Source organism: Hyla sarda, chromosome 1, assembly GCF_029499605.1.
Source record: "Hyla sarda isolate aHylSar1 chromosome 1, aHylSar1.hap1, whole genome shotgun sequence".
NCBI classification, from domain to species: Eukaryota; Metazoa; Chordata; class Amphibia; order Anura; family Hylidae; genus Hyla; species Hyla sarda.
The window spans coordinates 132313979-132340785 of record NC_079189.1 but is presented as its reverse complement, the minus strand read 5'-3'; the positions used below and the strand labels follow the sequence as shown (position 1 = coordinate 132340785).

The 26807-nt window shown below is 42.4% G+C and overlaps 1 protein-coding gene across 2 annotated transcripts in view; it reads right to left on the bottom strand.

Moving 5' to 3' along the window:
• FSTL5 (follistatin like 5) overlaps positions 1 to 26807 on the bottom strand; it is an 872209-nt gene that overhangs the window by 367173 nt on the left and 478229 nt on the right. For both annotated transcript variants that reach the window (XM_056561517.1, XM_056561526.1), the window contains exon 5: positions 21769 to 21965. In XM_056561517.1, coding sequence (XP_056417492.1) covers positions 21769 to 21965 — 197 coding nt within the window. The remainder of the gene's footprint in view (positions 1 to 21768; positions 21966 to 26807) is intronic.

Genomic DNA, 26807 nt, shown 5'->3' with positions numbered 1-26807 from the left:
TTCGTGGTGCTGAGAAGAATGATGCTAATTACAGCTCCTTCAAGTTGGAACTCCTGGCCCTGGTTTGGGCTATTACTGAGAAGTTTAAAGACTATCTGGCTGCTACTCCCTTCACGGTCTACACCGATAACAACCCCTTGGCCCATCTGAACACTGCTAAGTTGGGAGCTCTTGAACAGCATTGGGCCTCTCGATTGGCCAACTATGACTTTAACATCAAGTACTGCAGCGGAAAAACCAATGTCAATGCGGATGTACTCTCTCGTATGGCGCCGGGAGAAGCACCTCCTGCTGAAGATGTGTGGGAAGATGTAGAAATGCCTCCCTTCTACCGAAGTTTCGTGAGCCAGAATGCTCTAACTGCCCAGGCGGGTGACGGACCTGAATCTCCCAAGGTCTCTGAAGATCTGTCTACCTGGAAGAAACTTCAGGATGAGAGCAGAGTTATCGGGGACCTCCTCGACTATTGCCTCCACAAGAAAGTGCCTACTCGGGTGCGCAAGGCCCATGGAGACTCCGAATTGAATCGTCTGTGGCAGCAGAGAAACCGCCTGTTCCTGCACAAGGGGTTGGTCTACCGAAATTCCCTGGACCCAGTCTCTGGAGACTGCATACACCAGATTGTGGTTCCCAGGAGGGATGCAGCCATGGTTCTGAATGCTTATCATGACCAATCCGGATTGGATAAGACAGAGATCATATTCAGAAGGAGATTCTACTGGATTGGGATGCGGGAAGACATTGAGAAATGGTGTGCCGAATGCTCCGTGTGCAACGTGATAAAAAAAACCCGGAGGGACGCAAGAGCCCCTTTGCATCCCATCTGTACAGAAAGACCGAATCAAATTGTTGCCTTCGACCATGTGAAGCTGGCCCCCACTCGATCTGGCTATTGTCATGCCCTAACAATGGTGGATCATTACTCCAAGTGGGTGGTCGTGGTCCCCGTCAAGGACCTTACCGCCAAGACTGCTGCTCAACTCTTCTATCAGCATTGGATCAAACCGCTGGGGTGTCCCGAATCGGTCCTCACGGATCGGTTAACCGCCTTTGAAGCCCAGTTGTTCCAGGAACTTTTCCGGCTGCATGATTGCAAGAAGCTCCGGACAACAGCCTACCATCCCCAAGGGAATGGACTCTGTGAGAGGATCTATCAAGTGTTCATCCACATGCTCAGAGCAGCCTCTGTCTCGAAACACGAACAGTGGCCTCAGCTGCTGCCAGAACTCCTAGAAGTGTACAACAACACTGTTCACTGCTCTACGGGGTATACGCCCTTTTTCTTGATGATGGGCCGACACGGCCAATTACCGAAGGATCGAACCTTTGGGCTACAGGCACCTTTCAACAATTCTCCTCAGGCTTCCCAAGGTTGGGTGTCAGAGCATCGACGAAGAATTGAGGAAGCCAAGGATATCGTAGAGAAGAAAATGGGGGAAGTTCATGAGCGCCAGCAGAAAGACTATAATCAACATGCTTCGGCTCAGCCCTTGCAGCTTGGAGATAAAGTGTGGCTCAGAATATTTCATAGAACCCATAAATTGGACTCCCTGTGGGAAACGGAGCCATACACCATCACTGCAGTTCCTTACCCTGAAACTGACGTGTATGAGATACAAAAGGATGGGTTCGAGCCACAGGTGGTTCACCGGAATAGGATAAAAGTGTGCCGGAAAGAAGATATGCTGGGCCAATCTCCTCCTACTTCTAATCCACCTCCAACAAGGCCTGTGAGAGAGTATGTGCCGGGAGAAGTAATTCATCCCACTATGGACGTTCCTTTGTTCCCATCTCAGCAGCCTATCATGTATTGGGGCATACCGTTCCCAGCTCCATCCAGTCAGCAGACACTGGTCGCACCAACCAGTCAGTTGCCAGTAGCTGTTGCCCCATGTCAACCACCATTGGACGCTACACCCAACCTCAGTCCTGCTCCAGTGACCACTCCGGACATTGAAGCCACTCCTCCATCTGTCTTAAGAGAACCCCTCAGTTCTACCGAAGAAGTTGCTCCTGTTTCCAGCCCTCCAGCTGGTCCCTCGGGGACTGAAGTTCTTGAAGAATCCTCAAGTGAAGGAGCTCCTGATGACTTGGAGGTGGTGTTCAGTATATCTGGTCGCTGATTTAAGTTCTATTGTTTGATGTTGAATTTTCCACTTAGGTGGTTTCAGCAATTTTATTCATAGTGTCTCATGTTCTATTGGTGACATACTTTTCTATTACTGTTGCACTTTAAAAAAATCACAAACTTTTTAACCAAATTAGTACTTTTAAGATCCCCTATTTTGAAGACCTATAACTTTTTCATTTTTCTGTATAAGCGGCGGTATGAGGGCAAATTTTTGGCGCCGTAATCTGTACTTTTTATTGATACCATATTTGCTTATATAAAACTTTTTTTTTACGTTCACACCATTCACCGTACGTTATCATTAACATTTTATTTTAATAGTTCAGATATTTACGCACGCGGCGATACCAAATGTGTATATACATATTTTTTTAACACAATTTTGGGGGTGAAATAGGGAAAATGGGACAATTTAAGTTTTTATTGGGGCGGGGGTTTTCACATTTTTTTACTTACATTTTTTACTTACATTTTTACACTTTAATAGTCCCCATAGGGGACTATTTATAGCAATCATTCGATTGCTAATGCTGTTCAGTTTTGTGTATAGGACGTAGCACTGATCAGCGTTATCGGTCACCTTCTGCTCTGGTCTGTGGGAAGGCAGATCAGAGCAGAAGACGCCCGGAAGGCAGCGGAGGCAGGTGAGGGGAAATCCGTCTGCCGTGCTGGATGATTGGATCACCGCAGCAGCACTGCGGGCGAACCGATCATCCATTTAAGTGACCGCGATGCTGCAGAAGGCGTGATCTGTATTGATCACGGCATCTGAGGTGTTAATGGCGGACATCCGCGGGATCGCGGATGTCGGAAATTACCGGCGGGACCCTGGCTGCGATCAACAGCCCAGACCTGCCGTGCATGATCCGGGCATCGCTCCGATGCCCGCAGTTATGCTTAGGACGTAAATGTAAGTCCTGGTGCGTTAAGTACCACCTCACCAGGACGTACATTTACGTCCTTAGTCGTTAAGGGGTTAAAGAAAGTGGACTAAGTCATGGCATTTTACTGCTAGATGGAGAGAAACTATACAGATATTCTTCAGAACAACTTGTTTGCAAATCAGAGGTTGGAAAATTGTTTGCTATGGGGATTTTCTCCTACTCTGGACAGTTCTGAAAATGGACATATATGTGAAGAGAGCACTGTGGTCATGATGTCAGCAGAGAGCTATTTGTTCCAAAAATAAAACCATTTCCTCTGTAGTATTCAGCAGCTAATAAGTACTGGAAGGAATAAGATTTTTAAATAGAAGTAATTTACAAATCTGTTTAACTTTCTGGCACCAGTTGATTAAAAAAAAAAAAAAAAAGCTTTCCACAGTAGTACCACTTTAACCCCTTAAGGACCAAGGGCGTACAGGTATGCCTTTGCTCCCTGGTACTTAAGGACCAAGGGCGTACCTGTACGCCCGTGGGAATTTCGGTCCCCGCCGCGCGCCGGGCAGGGATCACGCCGGGGTGACTGCTGATATCTATCAGCAGGCACCCCGCGCAAATGCCCAGGGGGGTCATTAGACCCCCCCATGTCGGCGATCGGCGCAAATCGCAAGTGAATTCACACTTGCGATTTGCGCCGTTTCCGGGTCATACGGGTCTATGGTGACCCGGTGACCCGGAATAGAAGGGGGATCGCGGGTGTCCTAGACACCCACGATCCCCCTGTAGCGATAGGAGTGAGGTGGCAGGGTTGCCACCCCTCCTATCTCTGCTATTGGTGGTCTAGACGCGACCACCAATAGCAGATCGGGGGCGGAAGGGTTTACTTTCGGTTTCCCCGTCCTGCCCACCCACAATAGGCGGGGCAGAACGGGGAAACCGACAGGGACCGGCGCCGAAGATCCACTTACCCATTGGCGATGGCAGCGGCGACGATCAGCGGTGGCAGCGGGCGACGATCGGCGGAAGAAGAGGACCGCGATGCAGCTCCTTGGATCCAACGGAAGCCGGTGAGTTACTTAGCAACATCTGGAGGGCTACAGTCTGAGACCACTATAGTGGTCTCTAAACTGTAACCCTCCAGATGTTGCAAAACTACAACTCCCAGCATGCCCAGAGAGCTGTTTAGGCTTGCTGGGAGTTGCAGTTTTGCAACAGCTGGAGGTCTACAGTTTGAGACCACTGCACAGTGATCTCTATACTGTGCACCTCCAGATCTTGCAAAACTACAACTCCCAGCATGCCCAGACAGCAGTTTGCTGTCTGGGCATGCTGGGAGTTGTAGTTTTGCAACATCTGGAGGTCCACAGTTTGGAGACCACTATGCAGTGGTCTCTAAACTATAGCTCTACAGATGTTGCAAAACTGCAACTCCCAGCAAGCCTAAACACCAAACAGCTGTCTCTCATGCTGGGAGTTGTAGTTGCGATCCCTCCAGCTGTTGCATAACTACATCTCCCAGCATGCCTTTCGGCGATCAGTACATGCTGGGAGTTGAAGTTTTGCAACAGCTGGAGGCACACTGGTTGGAAAATACTGAGTTAGGTAACAGAACCTAACTGAAGGTTTTTTAACCAGTGTGCCTCCAGCTGTTGCAAAAGTACAACTCCCAGCATGCACGGTCTGTCAGTACATGCTAGGAGTTGTAGTTTTGAAACAGCTGGAGGTTTGCCCCCCCCCATGTGAACGTACAGGGTACATTCACACTGGCGGGTTTACAGTAAGTTTTCGGCTTCAAGTTTGGGCTGTGGCAAATTTTTCACCGCAGCGCAAACTCCTAGCGGTAAATTCACTGTAAACCCCCAAGTGTGAATGTACCCTAAAAACACTACACTACACTTACACATAATAAAGAGTAAAACACAACATATACACCCCCTTACACTGTCCCCCTAATAAAAAATAAAAAACGTATTGTACGGCAGTGTTTCCAAAACAGAGCCTCCAGCTGTTGCAAAACAACAACTCCCAGCATTTCCGGACAGCCACTGACTGTCCAGGCATGCTGGGAGTTTAGCAACAGCTGGAGGCACCCTGTTTGGGAATCACTGGCGTAGAATACCCCTATGTCCACCCCTGTGCAATCCCTAATTTAGTCCTCAAATGCGCATGGCGCTCTCTCACTTCGGAGCCCTGTCGTATTTCAAGGAAACAGTTTAGTGCCACATATGGGGTATCTCCGTACTCAGGAGAAATTGCGTTACTAATTTTGGGGGCTTTTTTTCCTTTTACCCCTTATGAAAAAGAAAAGTTGGGGTCTACACCAGCCTGTTAGTGTAAAAAAAAAAATTTTTTTACACTAACATGCTGGTGTTGTCCTTTACTTTTTATTTTCACGGGAGGTAAAAGGAAAAAAAGACCCCCAAAATTTGTAACGCAATTTCTCCTGAGTACGGAAATACCCCATATGTGGGCGTAAAATGCTCTGCGGGCGCACAACAAGGCTCAGGAGTGAGAGCGCCATGTACATTTGAGGCCTAAATTGGCGATTTGCACAGGGGTGGCTGATTTTACAGTGGTTCTGACATAAACACAAAACAATAAATATAGACATGTGACCCCATTTTGGAAACGACACCCCTCACGGAACGTAACAAGGGGTATAGTGAGCCTGAACACCCCACAGGTGTTTGACAAATTTTCATTAAAGTTGGATGGGAAAGTGAAAAAAAATTTTTTTTTTTTCACTAAAATGCTGGTGTCACCCTAAATTTTTCATTTTCACAAGGGAAAATAAAAAAAAGCCCCCCAAAATTTGTAACCCAATTTCTTCTGAGTAAGAGCATACCCCATATGTGGATGTAAAGTGCTCTATGGGTGCACTACAATGCTCAGAAGAGAAGGAGCGCCATTGGGATTTTGAAGAGAAAATTTGTCCGGAATTGAAGGCCACTTGTGTTTACAAAGCCCCCATGGTACCAGAACAATGGACCCCCCCCATATGTGACCCCATTTTGGAAACTACACCCCTCATGTAATGTAATAAGGGGCGCAGTGAGAATTTACGCCCCACAGGTGTCTGACAAATTTTTTGGAACAGTGATCCGTGAAAATGAAAAATGTAATTTTCCATTTGCACAGCCCACTGTCCCAAAGATCTGTCAAACGCCAGTGGGGTGTAAATGCTCACTGCACCACTTATTAAATTCTGTGAGGGGTGTAGTTTCCAAAATGGGGTCACATGTGGGGGGGTCCACTGCTCTGGCACCACGGGGGGCTTTGTAAATGCACATGGCCCCTGACTACCATTCCAAATGAATTCTCTTTCCAAAAGCTCAATGGTGCTCCTCCTCTTCTGAGCATTGTAGTTCGCACGTAGTGCACTTCAGGTCCACTTATGGGGTACCTCCATACTCAGAAGAGATGGGGTTACAAATTTTGGGGGATATTTTCTGCTATTAAAATGTGAAATTTGGGGGGAAACACACATTTTAGTGAAAAAAAAATATTTTTTTTTACATATGCAAAAGTCGTGAAACCCGTGTGGGGTATTAAGGCTCACTTTATTCCTTGTTACGTTCCTCAAGGGGTCTAGTTTCCAAAATGGTATGCCATGTGGTTTTTTTTGCTGTTCTGGCACCATAGGGGCTTCCTAAATGCGACATGCCCCCCGAGCAAAATTTGCTCTCAAAAAGTCAAATATCACTCCTTCTCTTCTGAGCATTGTAGTTTGCCCATAGTGCACTTCAGGTCCACTTATGGGGTACCTTCATACTCAGAAGAGATGGGGTTACAAATTTTGGGGGGTATTTTCTGCTATTAACCCTTGCAAAAATTAGAAATTTGGGGGGAAATACACATTTTAGTGAAAAAAAAAATATTTTTTTTACATATGCAAAAGTCGTGAAACACCTGTGGGGTATTAAGGCTCACTTTATTCCTTGTTACATTCCCCTAGGGGTCTAGTTTCCAAAATGGTATGCCATGTGGGTTATTTTTGCTGTTCTGGCACCATAGGGGCTTCCTAAATGCAACATGCCCCCAAAAACCATTTCTGAAAAACGTACTCTCCAAAATCCCCTTGTCACTCCTTCGCTTCTGAGCCCTCTACTACGCCCGCCGAACACTTTACATAGACATATGAGGTATGTGCTTACTCGAGAGAAATTGGGCTACAAATATAAGTATACATTTTCTCCTTTTACCCCTTGTAAAAATTCAAAAATTGGGTTTACAAGAACATGCGAGTGTAAAAAATAAAGATTGTGAATTTTCTCCTTCACTTTGCTGCTATTCCTGTGAAACACCTAAAGGGTTAAAACACTTACTGATTGTCATTTTGAATACTTTGGGGGTGTAGTTTTTATAATGGGGTCATTTGTGGGGTTTTTCTAATGGGAAGACCCTTCAAATCCACTTCAAACCTGAACTGGTCTCTGAAAAAAAGCGAGGTTCAAAATTTTGTGAAAAATTGGAAAATTGCTGCTGAACTTTGAAGCCCTCTGGTGTCTTTCAAAAGTAAAAACACGTCAATTTTATGATGCAAACATAAAGTAGACATATTGGAAATGTGAATAAAATAAAAAAATATTTTGAATATCCATTTTCCTTACAAGCAGAGAGCTTCAAAGTTAGAAAAATGCAAAATTTTCAAATTTTTCATCAAATTTGGGGATTTTTCACCAAGAAAGGATGCAAGTTACCACAAAATTTTACCACTATGTTAAAGTAGAATATGTCACGAAAAAAACAATCTCGGAATCAGATTGATAACTAAAAGCATTCCAGAGTTATTAATGTTTAAAGTGACAGTGGTCAGATGTGCAAAAAACGCTCTGTTCCTAAGGTGTAAAATGGCCTGGTCCTTAAGGGGTTAAGATTAAAACAACCATAAGGGCCTTCTAGGGTGCAAAATCTGGCCTCCAAGAGGGTTCCTTCTTGGGTAATTGTTGATAATGTAGGTCCTAATATATTTATAATAATAAGTACATATGGACTAATATATATATATATATATATATATATATATATATATATATATACTAGCTGAGTACCCGGCGTTGCCCGGTTTTTCCTTCCTAATCCTTGTTGGGGAGGAAAATAAACAAAGGAGGAAGCTTTTGACTTCATATCCCGACCTCCTATCCCGACCTCCTATCACGTCATCATATCCCGTCCTCCTATCCAGTCCTCCTATCATGTCCTCCTATCCCGTCCTCCTATCCCATCCTCCTATCCCGTCCTCCTATCTCGACCTCCTTTCCCCGACCTCCTATCTCAACCTCCTATCTCGACCTCCTATCCCGTCCTCCTTTCCCATCCTCCTTTCCCATCCTCCTATCCGGGTAATCATATCTCAACCTCCTATCATGACCTCCTATCCCGTCCTCCTATCTCGACCTCCTATCCCGTCCTCCTATCTCAACCTCCTATCCAGTCCTCCTATCTCGACCTCCTATCCTGTCCTCCTATCTTGACCTCCTATACCGTCCTCTTATCCCGTCCTCCTATCGCGTCCACCTATCGCGTCCTCCTATCCCAGTCCTCCTATACCGGTCCTCCTATCCCGGTCCTCCTATCCCGTCCTCCTATCCCGACCTCCTATCCCGTCCTCATATCTCGACCTCCTAACTCGACCTCCTATGCCGACCATCCCGTCCTCCTATCTTGACCTCCTATCTTGACCTCTCATCCCGTCCTCATATTCCGACCTGTAATATGTGACCAGGTATTGAAATATCTCCAGCCGTACAGAAGTTATGTGGGAACATACATTTCCCATTGATTTGCATGGGACTTTAAACAAAACCCCCAACCCTCACAAATGGGGGTAGTTAAGGGTTAAATTAACTATCCTATATTTTAAGTGGACATATCAGTAACATGTGACCAAGTATTATCGAAATATCTCCAGCCGTTTGGAAGTTATGCAGTAATATATATTTCCCATTGACTTGTATAGTCCCTGGCAAATGGGGGTGAGTAAGGGTTAAATCACCTATACTATGTTTGTTGTTGACATATAAGTAACATGTGTGCCAAGTTTCATGTTAATATCTTTAGCCGTTTGGACGTGATGCTGGAACATACACACTTACATACATACATACATACACACGTTGAGTTTTATATATATAGATATACTAGCTGAGTGCCCGGAGTTGCCTGGTTTTTCCTTCCTAATATTTGTTGGGGAGGAAAATAAACAAAGGAGGAAGCTTTTGACTTCATATCCCGACCTCCTATCCCGACCTCCTATCACGACCTCCTATCCCGTCTTCCTATCACGTCCTCCTATCCCGTCCTCCTATCTCGACCTCCTTTCCCCGACCTCCTATCTCGACTTCCTTTCCCGTCCTCCTATACCGTCCTCCTTTCCCGTCCTCCTTTCTCATCCTCCTATCCCGTCCTCCTATCACGACCTCCTATCCCGTCCTCCTATCCCATCATCCTATCACGAACTCCTATCCCATCCTCCTATCTCGACCTCCTATCCCATCCTCCTATCCCATCCTCCTATCTCGACCTCCTATCTCATCCTCCTATCTTGACCTCCTATCCAGTCCTCCTATCTCTACCTCCTATCGCGTCCTCCTATCTGCACCTCCTATACCGTCCTCCTATCCCGGTCCTCCTATCCCGGTCCTCCTATCCCGTCCTCTTATCCCGACCTCCTATCCCGTCCTCATATCCCGACCATCCCGTCCTCCTATCTTGACCTCCTATCTGGGCCTCTCATCCCGTCCTCATATTCCGACCTGTAATATGTGACCAGGTATTTATATATCTCCAGCCGTACAGAAGTTATGTGGGAACATACATTTCCTATTGATTTGCATGGGAATTTAACCCCCTAAGGACGCAGGACGTAAATGTACGTCCTGGTGCGGTGGTACTTAACACACCAGGACGTACATTTACGTCCTGTGCATAACCGCGGGCATCGGAGCTAATCGCAGCCAGGGACCCGCCAGCAATGGCCGACGCCCGCGATCTCGCGGGCGTCCGCCATTAACCCCTCAGGTCCGGGATCAATACAGATCCCGGCATCTGCGGCAGTGCGCGATTTCAATGAATGATCGGATCGCCCGCATCGCTGCTGCGGGGATCCGATCATTCAGAACGCCGCATGGAGGTCCCCTCACCTTCCTCCTTCCGGCTCCCGGCATCTCCTGCTCTGGTCTGAGATCAAGCAGACCAGAGCAGAAGATCACCGATAACACTGATCTGTTCTATATCCTCTACATAGAACAGATCAGTATTAGCAATCATGGTATTGCTATGAATAGTCCCCTATGGGGACTATTCAAGTGTAAAAAAATATAGAAAAAAATGTAAAAGTAAAAAAAAAGGGAAAATCCCCTCCCCCAATAAAAAGTAAAACGTCCGTTTTTTCCAATTTTACCCCCAAAAAGCGTAAAAATAAATTTTATAGACATATTTGGTATCGCCGCATGCGTAAATGTCAGAATTATTAAAATAAAATGCTAATGATCCCGTACGGTGAACGGCGTGAACAAAAAAAAAGTCCAAAATTGCTACTTTTTAAATACATTTTATTTAAAAAAAAATTATAAAAATGTATTAAAAGTTTTTATATGCAAATGTGGTATTATAAAAAAGTACAGATCATGGCGCAAAAAAATGAGCCCTCATACCGCCGCTTATATGGAAAAATAAAAAAGTTATAGGTCATCAAAATAAAGGGATTATAAACGTACTAATTTGGTTAAAAAGTTTGTGATTTTTTTAAGCACAACAATAATAGAAAAATATGTAATAATGGGTATCATTTTAATCGTTTTGACCCTCAGAATAAAGAACACACGTCATTTTTACCATAAATTGTACGGCGTGAAAACAAAACCTTCCAAAATTAGCAAAATTGCGTTTTTCTTTTTAATTTCCCCACAAAAATAGTGTTTTTTGGTTGCGCCATACATTTTATGATATAAAACAAGCCCTCATACTAGTCTGTGGATGAAAATATAAAAGAGTTATGATTTTAAGAAGGCGAGGAGAAAAAAATGAAAACGTAAAATTAAAATTGTCTGAGTCCTTAAGGCCAAAATGGGCCTTAAGGGGTTAAACAAAACCCCAACCCTCACAAATGGGGGTAGTTAAGGGTTAAATTAACTATCCTATATTTTAAGTGGACATATCAGTAACATGTGACCAAGTATTCTCGAAATATCTCCAGCCGTTTGGAAGTTATGCAGTAATATATATTTCCCATTGACTTGTATAGGACTTTAAACATTTGCCCCTGGCAAATGGGGGTGAGTAAGGGTTAAATCACCTATCCTATGTTTGTTGTTGACATATAAGTAACATGTGTGCCAAGTTTCATGTTAATATCTTTAGCCGTTTGGACGTGATGCTGGAACATACACACATACATACATACATACACACGTTGAATTTTATATATATATATAGATATATTTATATATATATATAAAACTCTATGGCCCTCATTTACTAAGAGTGGAGTGTTGGTTTGTGTTTTTGCAAGTCCTTTACTCCTTTTTTTTCTGATGCTATTTGCTAATCTGTCGCCCAATCTCCCTTTCTGTCGCAGGTTTTTTTTTCTGTCGCACAAAATGTATTCTGTGCGAGAGAAAAAAGTCTCTGCAAATTCTGACTACATTAGTGCTTGTACTAGTTCCCCCATCATGGAACAGGGTCTGTTCCATGTTGGGGGTAGTAGTAGAGGGGCTGAGGGATTGATCGCACGGGGTCTCACTTCTGTGACCTCATCCGATCAGATGTTATTAAGCAGGGGAGCATGTTCTGATCCCCTGCAATGTAGAGTAAACTTTCATTTTTAAATTCCCCACCAGTCCACCAGGAGCCCTGAATGGCCGGGACTGAGGAGCCAATCAGGGCTCCTGGCTGGGTTTTAATATAGAAGCGCTGTGGTGGGCAAAGATGTATAGAATCGCTGGGGGGGGGTATATATCTGGCCCCTCCAGCGTTTCTATATATCTTTCCCCCTGCTGCGCTATATCAAACTTAGTGCCCTCTTTGCTTGAATAAATGTACTGCCCCCCCAGCACTATTATATATCTATACTGACCCCCGCTGCGCATATACTGACCCCCGCTGTGCATATTATTTATATATATATATATACTGCCCCCCCAGCTGCGCATATTAATATTCATATTTTCTCCCTCCCCTGGCTGCCAATGAATGAAAACTCTATTAGCGGCGGAGCGGAAGGCTGCTGCCCACTCACGCTGCTAAGAGTTTGTCATTCATAGCTGGCAGCAGCTGCATATCATGCTGTGGGGGTCAGACATATGGATATATGTCTGACCCTCACATCATACATATACAAATGCCGGCTCACCGCTATGAATGACAAGTAAAGCAGCGCAGGGAGGCTCGCGCTGCTGCTGCCAATAGCTTACTTGTCATTCATAGCAGTGAGTCGGCATTTGTATATGTATGATGTGAGGGTCAGACATCTATCCATATGTCTGACCCCCACAGCATGATATGCAGCTGCTGCCCACTATGAATGACAAACTCTTAGCAGCGTGAGCGGGCAGCAGCCTTCCGCTCTGCCGCTAATAGAGTTTTCATTCATTGGCAGCCAGGGGAGGGAGAAAATATGAATATTAATATGCCCAGTTGGGGGGGGGGGGGCAGTATATATATATATATATATATATATATAAATATGCGCAGCGGGGGTCAGTATATGCGCAGTGGGGGTCAGTATAGATATATAATAGCGCTGGGGGGGCAGTACATTTATTCAAGCACAGCGGGCACTAAGTTTGATATAGCGCAGCAGGGGGAAAGATATATAGAAACGCTGGAGGGGCCAGATATATACCCCCCAGCGATTCTATACATCTTTGCACACCACAGCGCTTCTATATTAAAACCCTGCCAGGAGCCCTGATTGGCTCCTCGGTCCCGGCCATTCAGGGCTCCTGGTGGACTGGTGGGGAATTTAAAAATGAAAGTTTACTGTACATTGCAGGGGATCGGAACATGCCGCCCGCTCCCCTGCTTACTACCATCTGATCGGATGGGGTCTCAGAAGTGAGACCCGGTGCGATCAATCCCTCAGCCCCTCTACGACTAGCCCCAACATTGAACAGACACTGTTCCATGCTGGGAGTAGCAGGATTCACTCAATTTTGAGGAATTTACCGACAGCTCTGAGCTGTCTGTTTTCTGTGAAGCAAAACTCACAGGTTTTCCTGTGAGTTTTCTTCACACTCGGAGTGTTTTTTCTCTTTTTGTCGGGAACACGCCCCTTTTGTCAGGAAAAACGCCCCTTTTGTTTTTTGTTTTTTTATCACTGAGTGATTTTGATTTTGTCGGGTTGTGCACCAGATTCTGGCGCAAATTCTGGCGCAAATTCTGGCACAGACAGAATTCTGGCGCAAAACCCAACAAAAAGTGTTAGTAAATGAGGGCCAATGTGTGTGTATGTGTGTATGTTCCAGCATCACGTCCAAATGGCTGAAGATATTAACATGAAACTTGGCACACATGTTACTTATATGTCAACAACAAACACAGGATAGGTAATTTTACCCTTACTCACGCCTATTTGCTAGGGTCATGGTTTTTGTTTAAAGTCCCATACAAGTCTATGGGAAATATATGTTACAGCATAACATCCAAACGGCTGGAAATATTTCGATAATACCTGGTACACATATTACTTATATGTCAAATAAAAAGATATGATTGTTAAATTAACCCTTACCTACACCCTTACATAAAATATGGGCTTTTGTTTCAAGTCCCATGTGAGCATATGAGACTTCCAGTACCTTACTCCACAAACTCCGCTCTGCCTCTCCTGGTGAATGTGACACTCTGGCTTGCAAGCCACACCCCATCTTACAAAGAGAGGAGGTTGGGATAGGAGGTCGGGATAGGAGGTCTAGATATGAGGATGGGATATGAGTTTGGGATGTGAGGACAGGATATGAGGTCCAGATATGAGGACGGGATAGGAGGTCAGGATATGAGGACGGGATATGAGGTCAAGATAGGAGGATGGGATAGGAGGTCGGGATAGAAGAATGGGATATGATGATGGAATATGAGGATGAGATATGAGGACGGGATATGAAGACGAGATATGAGGGCGGGATATGAGGATGGGATATGAGGTCAAGATATGAGGACAGGATATGAGGTTGAGATATGAGGACGGAATATGAGGACGGGATAGAAGGACAGGATAGGAGGTCGGGATATGAGGTCGAGATATGAGGATGGCATATGAGGACAGGATATGAGATCGGGATAGGAGGTCGAGATATGAGGTGAAGATATGAGGACGGGATATGAGGTCGAGATATGAGGACAGCATATGAGGACGGGATATGAGGACGGGATAGGAGGACGGGATAGGAGGTCGAGATATGAGGTCAAGATATGAGGACCGGACGAGATATGAGGATGAGACGAGATATGAGGACGGGATAGGAGATCGGGATATGAGGTTGAGATATGAGGACGGGATATGAGGATGGGATAGGAGGTTGAGATATGAGGTCGGGATATGAGGACGGGAGATGAGGACAGGATATGGGGATGGGATATGGGGTTGGGATATGAAGTCAAAAGCTTCCTCCTTTGTTGATTTTCCTCCCCCGCAAGGATGAGGAAGGAAAAACCGGGCAACGCTGGGTACTCAGCTAGTAATGTAAAGGCAAAATTTTACATGTTTGTGTTAAGCAATTGTTGATAATTACAGGCATTAAATATAAGTGGAAATAATGTTTTTTGAGCTGATGCAGATACTGTGAAGATGGTACTATCAGGCTACTCCCTTCTTTTAACTCAATCGATGCATTATCCATCATATTTTTTTATTGATATAAGCTTTATTTCATTTAGCACATTTGGGAACTATAACTGTCATGGGACATCATACTTTACTTCTATAAGACATTACCATATTGGCCCTGATTTACTATTGTAAACCCGACATGTTTTGTCAGGTTGTGCGCCATAAATTCTGTCTGTCTGCACCAGAATTGAAAAAAAATAAAAAACTGACTAGCTCTCCATTTCACTGAGAAAACCCAAAAAGGTGGATGGCCGCAAGGAAAAGTGGGCGTGGGCGAAGAAAGGGGGCGTGTACCCAAAATTTTTCACAAAAACCCAATGGGGGAGATTCATCAAAACCTGTGCAGAGGGAAAATTGTCCAATTGCCCATAGCAACCAATCAGATCGCTTGTAACATTTTTCACAGGCCTTCCTAAAAATGAAAGAAGCGATCTGATTGGTTGCTATGGGCAACTGGGCAAGTTTTCCTCTGCACAGGTTTTGATAAATCTCCCCCAATATATTTACTTAGGTTTCCACAGAAAATGTAGTGGACTTGAGCTGAGGAAAATCTCAAAGCTCAGAGCATGTTTAAAAAAGCAAAATGTAGGGAAAAGTGCAAAATGTAGGGAAACCTTAGTAAATACAATGGAAAAAAATGTAGAGAATTAAAACCCACAAAGAAAACTACACTGCATTCTTAGTAAATCAGGGCATTGTCTACGCATACAAAATAAACAGTTTGTAGCAAGTATTACTTAAACAATATCTATATTAAGTTATACATGTACTTGCTTCCACTTATTCTGGGTACTTCACTTTTCCTTTCACACTCCATAACGTACTAATAGGTTATTTTGGAATCTAGATTGTGAGCCCCATCTGAGACAGTGTGTAAGGATGACAAGCTTTGTAAAGTGCTGTGGATTACGGTGGCTATATAAATGAAGCAGTTGTTATAAAGCACCTATTATTACTGGACAGGCAAAATGTGCAAAAACAGTCCAGCTCACCAAGCCATTTCATTCTTATATGACCATGCATGGATCCCATGCTGACTTACACGTGGGAAATGCTCCCATAAAATTCCAATTTTATCCAACCCAGGATAAAGGATTTAGGCTTTATTGGAATTTATTAGTGAAAACAACAGGCAACATATGCAAACAGACCCTGCTAATAACATATGAACAGGTACTTAATGGATTCATGTCACATTTATAGCAAATTTTGTTATGTTTAAACCAATTATTCAATATACTATTGGTACTACTTACCAAATGGTTAAACCATACAGGTTTCTATAAATGTGATACAAATCCATGAAGGTTATCATTTACTTTTTGATTATAGATATATAAGACTGGACTAGCGGTATTCATTATCCCTGAAGAAGTCACCCTGGTATGACAATATGCGTGGGGCTCTTCCCTCCCCCAGACCTGGTGCTTTATAGGCATATATTATTGAATCATTTTGGGACCAGGTTGTATGCACATATCTAAGATAGTCAAGTACATACCTTTAGGCTTCACACAACATAAAATGTACTCACATATTTCATTTTCTGCTCACATGTTCATCAGTAATCGGCAAAAGAAAGGATGCAAATTTGTAAAAATTATTTTTTTTGGCAATTATGAACAAAAAATTTTGTGAGTAAAATAAAATATATTAGTAAATTTTACGATGTGTTCCAAGGAAACTGATCCAAGGAGGAAAATTGTGGAGCAAACTTTTGGATATAAGGATATTAAATATCCAGCCTTGTTACAAGGGTCCTGGCAGGTTTCGACAAATGCAAAGAACTCATGTTTGTTTACTGAGAAAACTTTATCGGTAATTTTTATTCATTTTTATTTATTTTTACTTTTCAAATACATAAGTGTTTATTACTGTACTTTAATACAGCTGCTTTATTTCAAAAACAGCACCACACCTGTCCTCAGTTTGCTTGTGGTATTACAACTTAGCTTTTTTCTCATCAGTGGAACTGTGCTGCAATAATACACAACATGAGGAACTGTGTGGTGCTGTTATCGGAATAAACCAGCTCTGTTTTTCTAATCTTGGGTAACCCCTTTAAAGATTATAAAAACTGCAGAATTGCAAAATATCAATGAATTTTTGCACTGCTATAACATATTGAATTTATGTTGTTCTTTAACCCCTTAAGGATGCAGGGTTTTTCAGTTTTTGCATTTTAGTTTTTTCCTCATAACCCTTTCAATTTTCCACCTAAAAATCCATATTATGGCTTTTTTTTTCCGTCACCAATTCTACTTTGCAATGACATTAGTCATTTTACCGAAAAATCCACGGCGAAACGGAAAAAAAAAATCATTGTGCTAAAAAATCGAAGAAAAAACACAATTTTGGAAATTTTGAGGGCTTCCGTTTCTACGCAGTGCATATTTCGGTAAAAATGACACCTTGTCATTATTCTGTAGGTCAATACGGTTAAAATGGTACCCTACTTATATAGGGACAAGATATGGTCAGCTCTCTGGACCCCCAACACGGCTGTGTACTCCAGGGAACAGCAACAAATCAGCAAAGGTAGCCAGTGGTAACCATGTAGAAGCTTTTATTCGGATCCCATAAAACCGCATGCAAGCGGGATAACAGCCATCAAACAACTCACAAAAGAGGCGTGGACGCGTTTCGGGTATACACCCTTCGTCTTAGCACTTACATGCAGGAAAATGTATACGTTTAAAAATCTCCTCTTCTGACCCCTATAACTTATTTTATACTTTTTTAAATACTTTTTTATACAGGGCGGTATTAGGGCTCATATATTGTGCCTTGATCTGAAGTTTTTATCGGTACCATTTTTGTTTTGATCTGACTTTTTGATCACCTTTTATTCATTTTTTAATGAATGGACTTTAAATCTATATTAAATCTATATTAAAAATGGCTATTTCTGGACTACACAGAGCCTCAGTAGAGGTGTAGAACACTTTGCTTTGTTCTAACACGCATATGGAGTGTGCCGGGGTAGTGGAATAATACTGCTATTCAGAATGACATGCAGATTACAGACATTGCTTTTAGAATCACTGCCGCAGAGCGGCACAATGACAGAGCCTGGAGGTGGCATCAGTATGAGGAGACCATATAGTGGCTGAATGACACAGCGTGGAGGTGTTGGCAGCATGAGAACACCATATAGTGGCTTCATAAATATCAACAAGTGTCTGCACGTCACTGATGTCCTCCTCAGGTCCCTCAACAGTGTCTGCTTCAGGAACCTGAACCCTGGCAACACCGCCACCCACGTCCCTCTCCTCATCACTATTTGCCCGCCTAGCGGAGGAAGCGGCGGATGTCTCCTCCACTTGTTGGCTGGACAGTAGCTGCTGACTGTCTTCTATTAGATCGTCCTCAGTGAATAGTGGAGCTGAACCCACAGCATAAAATACTTTTGTAGGGGAGGGAACAACATAGGACAGACACCGACTGTTGACTGGGGGTATCAGATGTCACATGTGATGAAGTGGATGACCGTGTTAACCAATCAATGAAGGCAGATGCGTTGCTGGTCGAGACACGACTGCTAGATGATACCGGGAGCTCAGGCCTCACGCTGCGACTCCTGCTGCCACTCATCCCTAGTCTGCTGCGGCTTCTGCCTGATGAGGGGAGTACAATACGCTTCACTACGCTTAAAACAGTATTTGTCGAGAACAGCAGCAGCCTGGACTTTCACAATATCTAGGCCCTTGACAGATTAAAAGGGACAAAATAGTACACTACTTAGATGTAGGTATGTGGTATGCACTTATGAGGGCATAAAAATGCACTACAGTACACTTAAAAAACATATTTTAGTAAAACACCAGCTGGTGAGTACTTTTGCATGGACTTTCACAGTATCTAGGCCCTTGATAGACTAACAGGTACAAAATAGTACACTACTTAGATGTACGTATGTGGTATGCACTTATGAGGGCAGAAAAATTTGGTACAATACGCTTAAAAAAAAATATTTTTGCACAACACTAGCAGTACTGAACAGTGCTGCAGCAAAAAAAAAGCTGTGTACTAAACACAAAATTTCACTATGTCAAAGACTATTAGGAATGGACTGCTGGGTATTATACCATCAACAGACTAGTATAACCAGCAGATGATTTGTTGTGGAACAAAGACACCGAATTGTGCTGAAAAATTATTCCTGCCTCCTCTGCTAAAGTTTATGAAGTTGAGGCAGCTTGTTGAAATGTATGAGGCAACACACAGCTATCTGCCCCTCTCTGTAATACTATGCTGAAGAAAGTAACTGGGAGGTTAATGGCTGCAGTAAAAATCATTTTCAGTGAAAAAAACACTGCTCTCTGTCCACCAGAATGCTGATGTGACTAGGATGTGAAACATTGCTGGAATGAGCTTTTCTGTGTAACACACACACAACGATGTCCGTCCTATCTGTATGCAGTGTAATGAATGATAAGACGAGCTGCAAAAGGGCTGCCGAATATATAGGGCTGTGACATCACAGGGGTGACTGTCTGCTGATAGGCTGCATCTCGCATGTGATTCAGGGTCATCCCGCCTACTTCCCTTCGCGCTTTGCCTTCCCAGCGTTCCTTGCCCCATGTACTGACATTTGGATCCGCCATTTTACATGCCCTACAGCCTGGACCGCAGTAAATGGAGTTTAATGAATCGCGGCAATATTCGCATTAGTTGCTCATCTCTAATAGCAATCATTAGATTGCATATTCATTCAAATGAATCAGGTTTCTTGCTGAAAGTTACTAGCATGTGAATGCAACCGAAATGTGAATAAGACCCTCTCCCAAAAAAAATGTAATCACCTCCCTCTTTCCATTTTGTAAATGCTAAAAAAAAAAAAGTATTACTGTGTGCAGCAATTTATAAGTTAACCAGCCCTGGTAACATGAAGGTTAGGTTATGATTGGTTGCTGGGGGCAGAATTTCTCCAGTTTTTTCTCACGTTTTGAAAAATCAGGGCAATTGTTTACTTGTTTACATGGTGCATATTATTTTGTTGGAAAGTTTACAATAGAGATTGAATCTGTCCTAGTGCTGGATGAAAATGGAATTTTTTTTGATTATTACTATACAGCCCTAAAGATCATGACATATCGTAAGTGATCATCAATCGGGTGCAACAAAGCCTTAATTTACTATTTAAAGTTTATGTTGTTACATGTTCAATAATAGACGTGTTTTATGGAATAAGAGTCGGTTTTAAATCTATGTACCAGCATTAATCCGATTAACAAGTAATTTTATGTAGCACTTGACATTAAATATGACACTGGGTGCAAGTTATCTTGTAGTATGATAATTTTATCCTCTTTCTGCTGTGTAAGCTCTTCAAGCATTAAAACTGCTTTATGGGTTTAATTAAAACTTTTGAAAAGTAACTCCTGAATTTGTTATACCTGTTCATGCAGCCAAAAATTGGAGTTTTTGAATAAGTAATCTTTGGCAAGTATACAAGGATGACCAACAAAAACTGTCTTGTTATTTCAATTTAGTTTACTGACTAAATATAATGTTTTGTAGTTAGACTGACAGTCTTTGTTGGCTTACTATAAAGGAAGGATGAAAGATTTTGAAATGTGTTAGGATTCTTTCCTGGACAAAGTAAAACAATTCCTGGCTGTGGTGCAAATAACACATAGGGTATGTTCACACTACGGAATTCCCCGCGGAATTCCATGGGCAGAATCCGCGAGCGGAATTCCGCGGTGTGAACGTAACATTAGTGTTAATGGGTCTCTGCGAGACCCGTTCACACTGCGGAATTTCAGTGCCGGACAATTCTGCCGCTGAAATTGTTCCACGCAAAGAAAGAACATGTACATTCTTTGCGCGGAAGTCCGTGAGCACTGCATAGCCGTCAATGGTGACGGTGCAGTGCCGCACGGGCCTACCGTCGCCGCTGGCTGCCAGTCTGAATCTCCGCTCGCTGAATTCAGCGAGCGGAGATTCCGTTCACACACTGTAGTGTGAACATACCCATAAAAACCAAAGAAGCGGTCGGCACTACTTATCTCCCAATATGCACTTAAACGGCTCCCTATTATGTAGCCCAATACATACAATAGAGGACTTTATTCTGATGGTGCTTCACTATTAATGAATCACAGTCGCTTTGCATATATTGAAGAAAAAAAGTAAGCGGCAGCTCACCATGTCATCCAGATCTTTTTTTTTTGTATTCATTAAAACGGACAGTGAAGAAATATAGTATACATAAAGTCCTGACACTCACCAAGTATATTCAGGAGCTTTATTGTATATCCTTCAAATCAAACAGGATGCATTTCGGTAGTAGCCTTCCTCTGCTGTCCTTTATGTACACTGTTTCTGGACCTGATCAACAACATGCACAACCCCCAACAGAAGTGCCGACCAACTTATGTACTAGGTGACATAATACAAACATAATTCCCTACGTCCCTATTGTCGTGCAATGTGAACAGATGACAGCTGTTTCGCACTGATTGGTGCTTCTACAGACCACAGTAGAAGCACTTATCAGTGTGAAACAGCTGTCACCTGTTCACTCTGCACAGCACTCAGGCATCTCATCCCTCCACGTGGGGAACTATGTTTGTATTACTTCACTGTCTTCTGTAACGAATAAAAGAAGATATGGATCGCATGGTGAGTTGCCGCTAACATTTTTTTAAGGTGTCTGTCAGCAAAGAGCCCTGTGGACAGACAGAACAGAAATTCAAAAAGAAAAAAAAATTCCTCTGTATTATACAGCAGCTGATAAGTACTGGAAGAATTAGTTTTTTTAAATAAAAGTAATTTATAAATCTGTTTAACTTTCTGGCACCAGTTAATTTTAAAAGAAAAATCCACCAGAGTATCCCTTTAAGCTACTCAAATAACAAGCAACGTTTGAGTTAAATTTTTTTATATATTTATGTGGATGACAGAAATTAACAATTTACCTGAGATAATTCATTAGTGTCCACTAATCCATTGCTATCTTCATCAAAGTATTTAAACATTTGGTCAACTAAAGCTTTTTTAAGTCCAAATTGGTCCATATTTTCCTTCTCATTTTCCTTTTTGACATATCTCTGGTTCTGTGACTCCAGTAATGCATTCTTCATCCTGCTATATTCAGTGGCTTTACACTTGTTCCCTAAAAAACATGCACAATCCACATTAAAACATATATACATTGTTTTCCACCAATATATGATAATTATTTGATGATGAAATGTGTTTATATAATACCATAGCTCTAGAGCTATTTACATTTTCCGTACAAAAAAGGGTAGACATCAAGGGTTATTTATGAACCTGCTTCATAGCAAGTCCGCACCAAAATCAGATTGCTTTTTAGTCTCTGCAAATGTGCTTAAAAGGATTTAGAAACTGTGTTCATGTTAATGGTCCGAATGATTGCTTATCAAAGAAAGGTTACAAACAAGGCATTCCAGTGATGGCATTGATCATCTGTTAGAGTGGATAAGTGGTGTTAGTTTTCCATAAAGAGATACTATTGCACAGCATCCATGAGTCCTTTGTTTCCCTTCTAACACAATGGAAATGGAAAATTTGCAAAGTAGCTCTCTGAAATCACCTTTTGGAGCCTTTTGATGCCTTTATAGCACTTTCCTCAAGAAAAACATTGAAGGGGTTATCCACCATAAGGTGATTTTAGTACGTACCTGGCAGACAGTAATGGACATGCTTTGGAAGGATCTACGCTTGTCTTGGGGCTAAATGGCTATGTTGTGAGATTACCATAATACTGTGGCTACCTTTTTGTGAACTGGTATTTACTGCTTGAGTTTTCTTTTTTTAACTACAGATCCCATAATTCCATTTCCCTCCCTCCCACACATCAGCCACCCCACCCATTGAAACATAAATGAGCTGCATCCATTCAAAAGACCTGTGGTTTTCAATCAGTTTGCCTACAGCTGTTGCATTAATTGCAGTTTTATCTCTCTCCCACCAAGCGATCACTCCACCCATTGAAGCACACAGGCTCCCTGTAATCAGCTGACTAGTGAGTCAGGTCTCGGCTGCATTGCAACCTGGGAAAAATCTGAGACAACGTTAATTTTGTATGCTGTTAAAAGTAAATATTGGGGCAAAAATCACAGAAGAATTGTGAGAAAACCGTCACACTATATTATGAACTACACAAACTTTACAGCCCCTGTAGCATAGTCAAATAAAAAAAATCCTGGAATACTCCTTTAACTGTTTGGTCCCATTACATGGGCCATCTCTGTAAAACTTCATAAACCCTGCTGATGAGGGGCAACAACCCCAAAATAGCTGTGAGAAGAAGGGTAATTTTACCTTTTGGGAGATTATCTGGCTTAGTTTGTTAAATCTCTAGTCAAGTTTGAAGGCTTTTTAAAGGAGTCAAACATTGAATTAAAAGAGAATCTGACTCTAAATGCTGGCACCAGAGAGCAAAAGTATTTTTCATATTGGCCCATATGTTTTTTCTAAGATATGGCCCCAATTGCTAGAATGCTAATTAGGTTTAGTGCACAACAGTGAATATGCATAAAATGGATGGGCATAGTGTTGCTTACAGGATTGAGGCCGGGAAGCTCAGCAAGCCAGCTCCTGCCTCCATTGCACACTAAACATAATTAGCATTTTAACTAGAGTGGCCATATCTAGAAAACATGTGGACCAATTTAAGTAATACTTAATTTCACTTCTGTTTACCTGCACTATACACAGTGTATTTGGTTTACTACAGATGGGTAACCTATCAGCAGGGATGGTTCTTCCTATAGGCCAAGAAGGCCGCCGCCTATAGTGCACTTTCGAGGGAGGCTCACTTCCGCCGTTGTCAGCAAACTAAAGTTTAATTCACTCACTGAGCGATTCGCATCAGCAATTCATCTCTCCCCCACCAACCCACCGACCCGGCCCTGATCATACTAGTGGAGCTCGGCGAGCAGCGCTCAACTAGCAGCAACCCCCCCTCATCATACTTGTGGAGCACTGCTTGTGCTCCACTGACAGATCACCAGAGCTGGTGGAGCACGGCAGGCAGCACTCCACTAACATGCTTCCACCCGTCCTACTGCTTATGCTCAACTCGCTTACTTACACAACCTGCCCCTCCCTTCCTCATTGTACTACTGGAGGAGCATAGCGCTGCTTGTGCTTCCCTGGCTGACACCCCACCACAAAGAGACCAAGGATGGGGGGGGGGGGTGTATGTATTTTAAATGGATGTATATATGTTGTGTGTATGCATGAAGTATGTATGATGTATGATGTGTGTGTATGTATGATGTATTGTGAGCCATATTGGTGAGCCACAGGGCCCTTGTGATGCAACTAAGGTTAGAATCATACAACCTAAACAAAATGTGTACTATATATAAAATGTGCAAATAAAAAATGGTACCAAGACTGCTAAAAAAAAAATACTAAAAACAAAAAAAAAAAAAACTGAAAATTACACTCAATTAGCAAATAAGTAGATATGGCATTCTGGGACCTGTAGTCCTCACATCATTATAACTAGGAGATACTTTATAGAGACAGTAAATGGCAATCTCTATAGAGGATCTCCTATGTATAATGGAGTGCGGACTACAGGTTGCAGAATGCCATATCTACTAACTTAGTAATCGAGTGTAATTTTCATATTTTTTTTGTATTTTTAAGCAGTCTTAGTACCATTTTTTTGGCGTAACTTGAGAAAGATGATAGCCGGCCACTCACCATGTAACGTCTTCAAGCGTATTATTTAGCAAACAATACTCACATGGCATGCAGGGGAGCCTTATTGATTTTTGTATGTATGATAGATTTGTGTATGTATGATAGATTTGTGTATGTATGATGTGCGTATGTATGTAGGTATGATGTGGTAAGTGTGTATAATGTATGATAAATGTATGATGAATGTATGATGTGTGATGTATGTATGATGTGTGTATGTATGATAGATGAGTGAATGTATAATGTGTGTAAGTATGTACGATTTGTGTGTGTGATAGATACTGCTAATACTGCTGCAACGATGACCTAATGGGATTTGCTGGTGCTGCTACTTCCTAAAGAGGGGCTTCTACTGCTATATACGGGGGGCTGCAACTATATACAGGGGACTTTTACCATATAAATTGGGGCTACAATCTACAATGTGTCCTTCCTGCAGGGAGTAACCCCTACTTCCTACAGGGAGTACATACTTACAATGGGCAGCTATCTACATGGGGACCTACTTTTTGATGGCACCTACCTACTCGTGGCACTGTCATAATGGGGGAACCATATGAAGGGACCTGTCACCTGTTGGAGTGACCTATCTACTTAGACTTACCGACTCTTCCCCAACTCACTTATCTATAAAACAAGGGGTTATTATTACTGTATGGAACACTATACAGTCGGGTCCATAAATATTGGGACATCAACACAATTCTAACATTTTTGGCTCTATACATCACCACAATGGATTTGAAATGAAATGAACAAGATGTGCTTTAACTGCAGTTTGTCAGCTTTAATTTGAGGGTATTTACAAATCAGCTGAACGGTGTAGGAATTACAACAGTTTGCATATGTGCCTCCCACTTGTTAAGGGACCAAAAGTTATGGGACAGAATAATAATCATAAATCAGACTTTCACTTTTTAACACTTGGCTGGAAATCCTTTGCAGTAAATTACAGACTGGGTTTCATCCTTCGTGATGCTCGGCCAGGCCTCTAATGCAACTGTCTTTAGTTTCTGCTTGTTCTTGGGGCATCTCCCCTTCAGTTTTGTCTTCAGCAAGTAAAATGCATGCTAAATCGGATTCAGGTCAGGTGATTGACTTGGTCACTGCATAACATTCCACTTCTTTCCCTTAAAAACTCTCTGGTTGCTTTTGCAGTATGCCTTGGGTCATTGTTCTGAAGCATTTTACTGAATATGAGCAGATACTATTGCCCAAAACACTTCAGGATTAATCCTGCTGCTTTTGTCAGCAGTCACATAATCAATAAATAAAAGAGAACCCCTTTCATTGACAGCTATGCATGCCCACATCGTGACACTACCACCACCATGCTTCACTGATGAGGTGGTATGCTTAGGATCAAGTTTCTTTCCCTCTCCATACTCTTCTCTTCCCTGTTATGAAGGGTGTTTTCTTCACCAGGGAACAAATTCTTCAGTCATCCTCCACAGTTGTTTTCCTTGGTCTTCCGGGTCTTTTGGTGTTGCTGAGTTCACCGGTGTGTTCCTTCTTTTAAGAATGTTGTTTTGGCCATGCCTAATGTTTTGGCTATGTCTCTGATTGGGTTGTTTTGTTTTTTCAGCCTAAAGATGACTTGCTTCACTGATAGTGACAGCTCTTTGGATCTCATCTTGAGAGTTGACAGCAACAGATTCCAAATGCAAATAGCACACTTGAAATTAACTCTGGACCTCTTATCTACTCATTGTAATTGGGATAATGAGGGAATAACACACACCTGTATCATATATTGGATCCGACAGTGCATAAAATTGAATAGAGGGTTTCACAGACCTTATCAGTCGTAAATTCTTCATTAATTTTCAAGTTGCATATTTTTCATAGCATAACAGCATGTAAATTTATTCAGAGTGCGAAGCCATTGCACCCAGCGAGCTGTATGCTTTCTGCCTTGCCTACTAACAGGCATAGTGGGGGAAATTTATCATTGTTTGCTTTGGTAAGCAAGTTCTGAAGGCATTTATTTGTTTTGCTTTAGTTTTGCTTATGTGCTACATATTTATCATACTATCACGGAGGTTGATAAATTTGGAGCACATAAGCAAAACAAAAAAGTCGCAACTGAGACCTTTGTGAAACTTTATTGCGACTTTTCAAATCTGCTTATGTAAGGGAGTTTTGTACTCCAGGCCAGACCTGGAACAGACTTGAGACTTTTAGTAAGGGGTTTGCAACTTTTTTTGTGCTACTTTTGAACATCATACATATGTTCATAGTTAAGGCTGTTTGTAACTTTTTGCTTACCCAG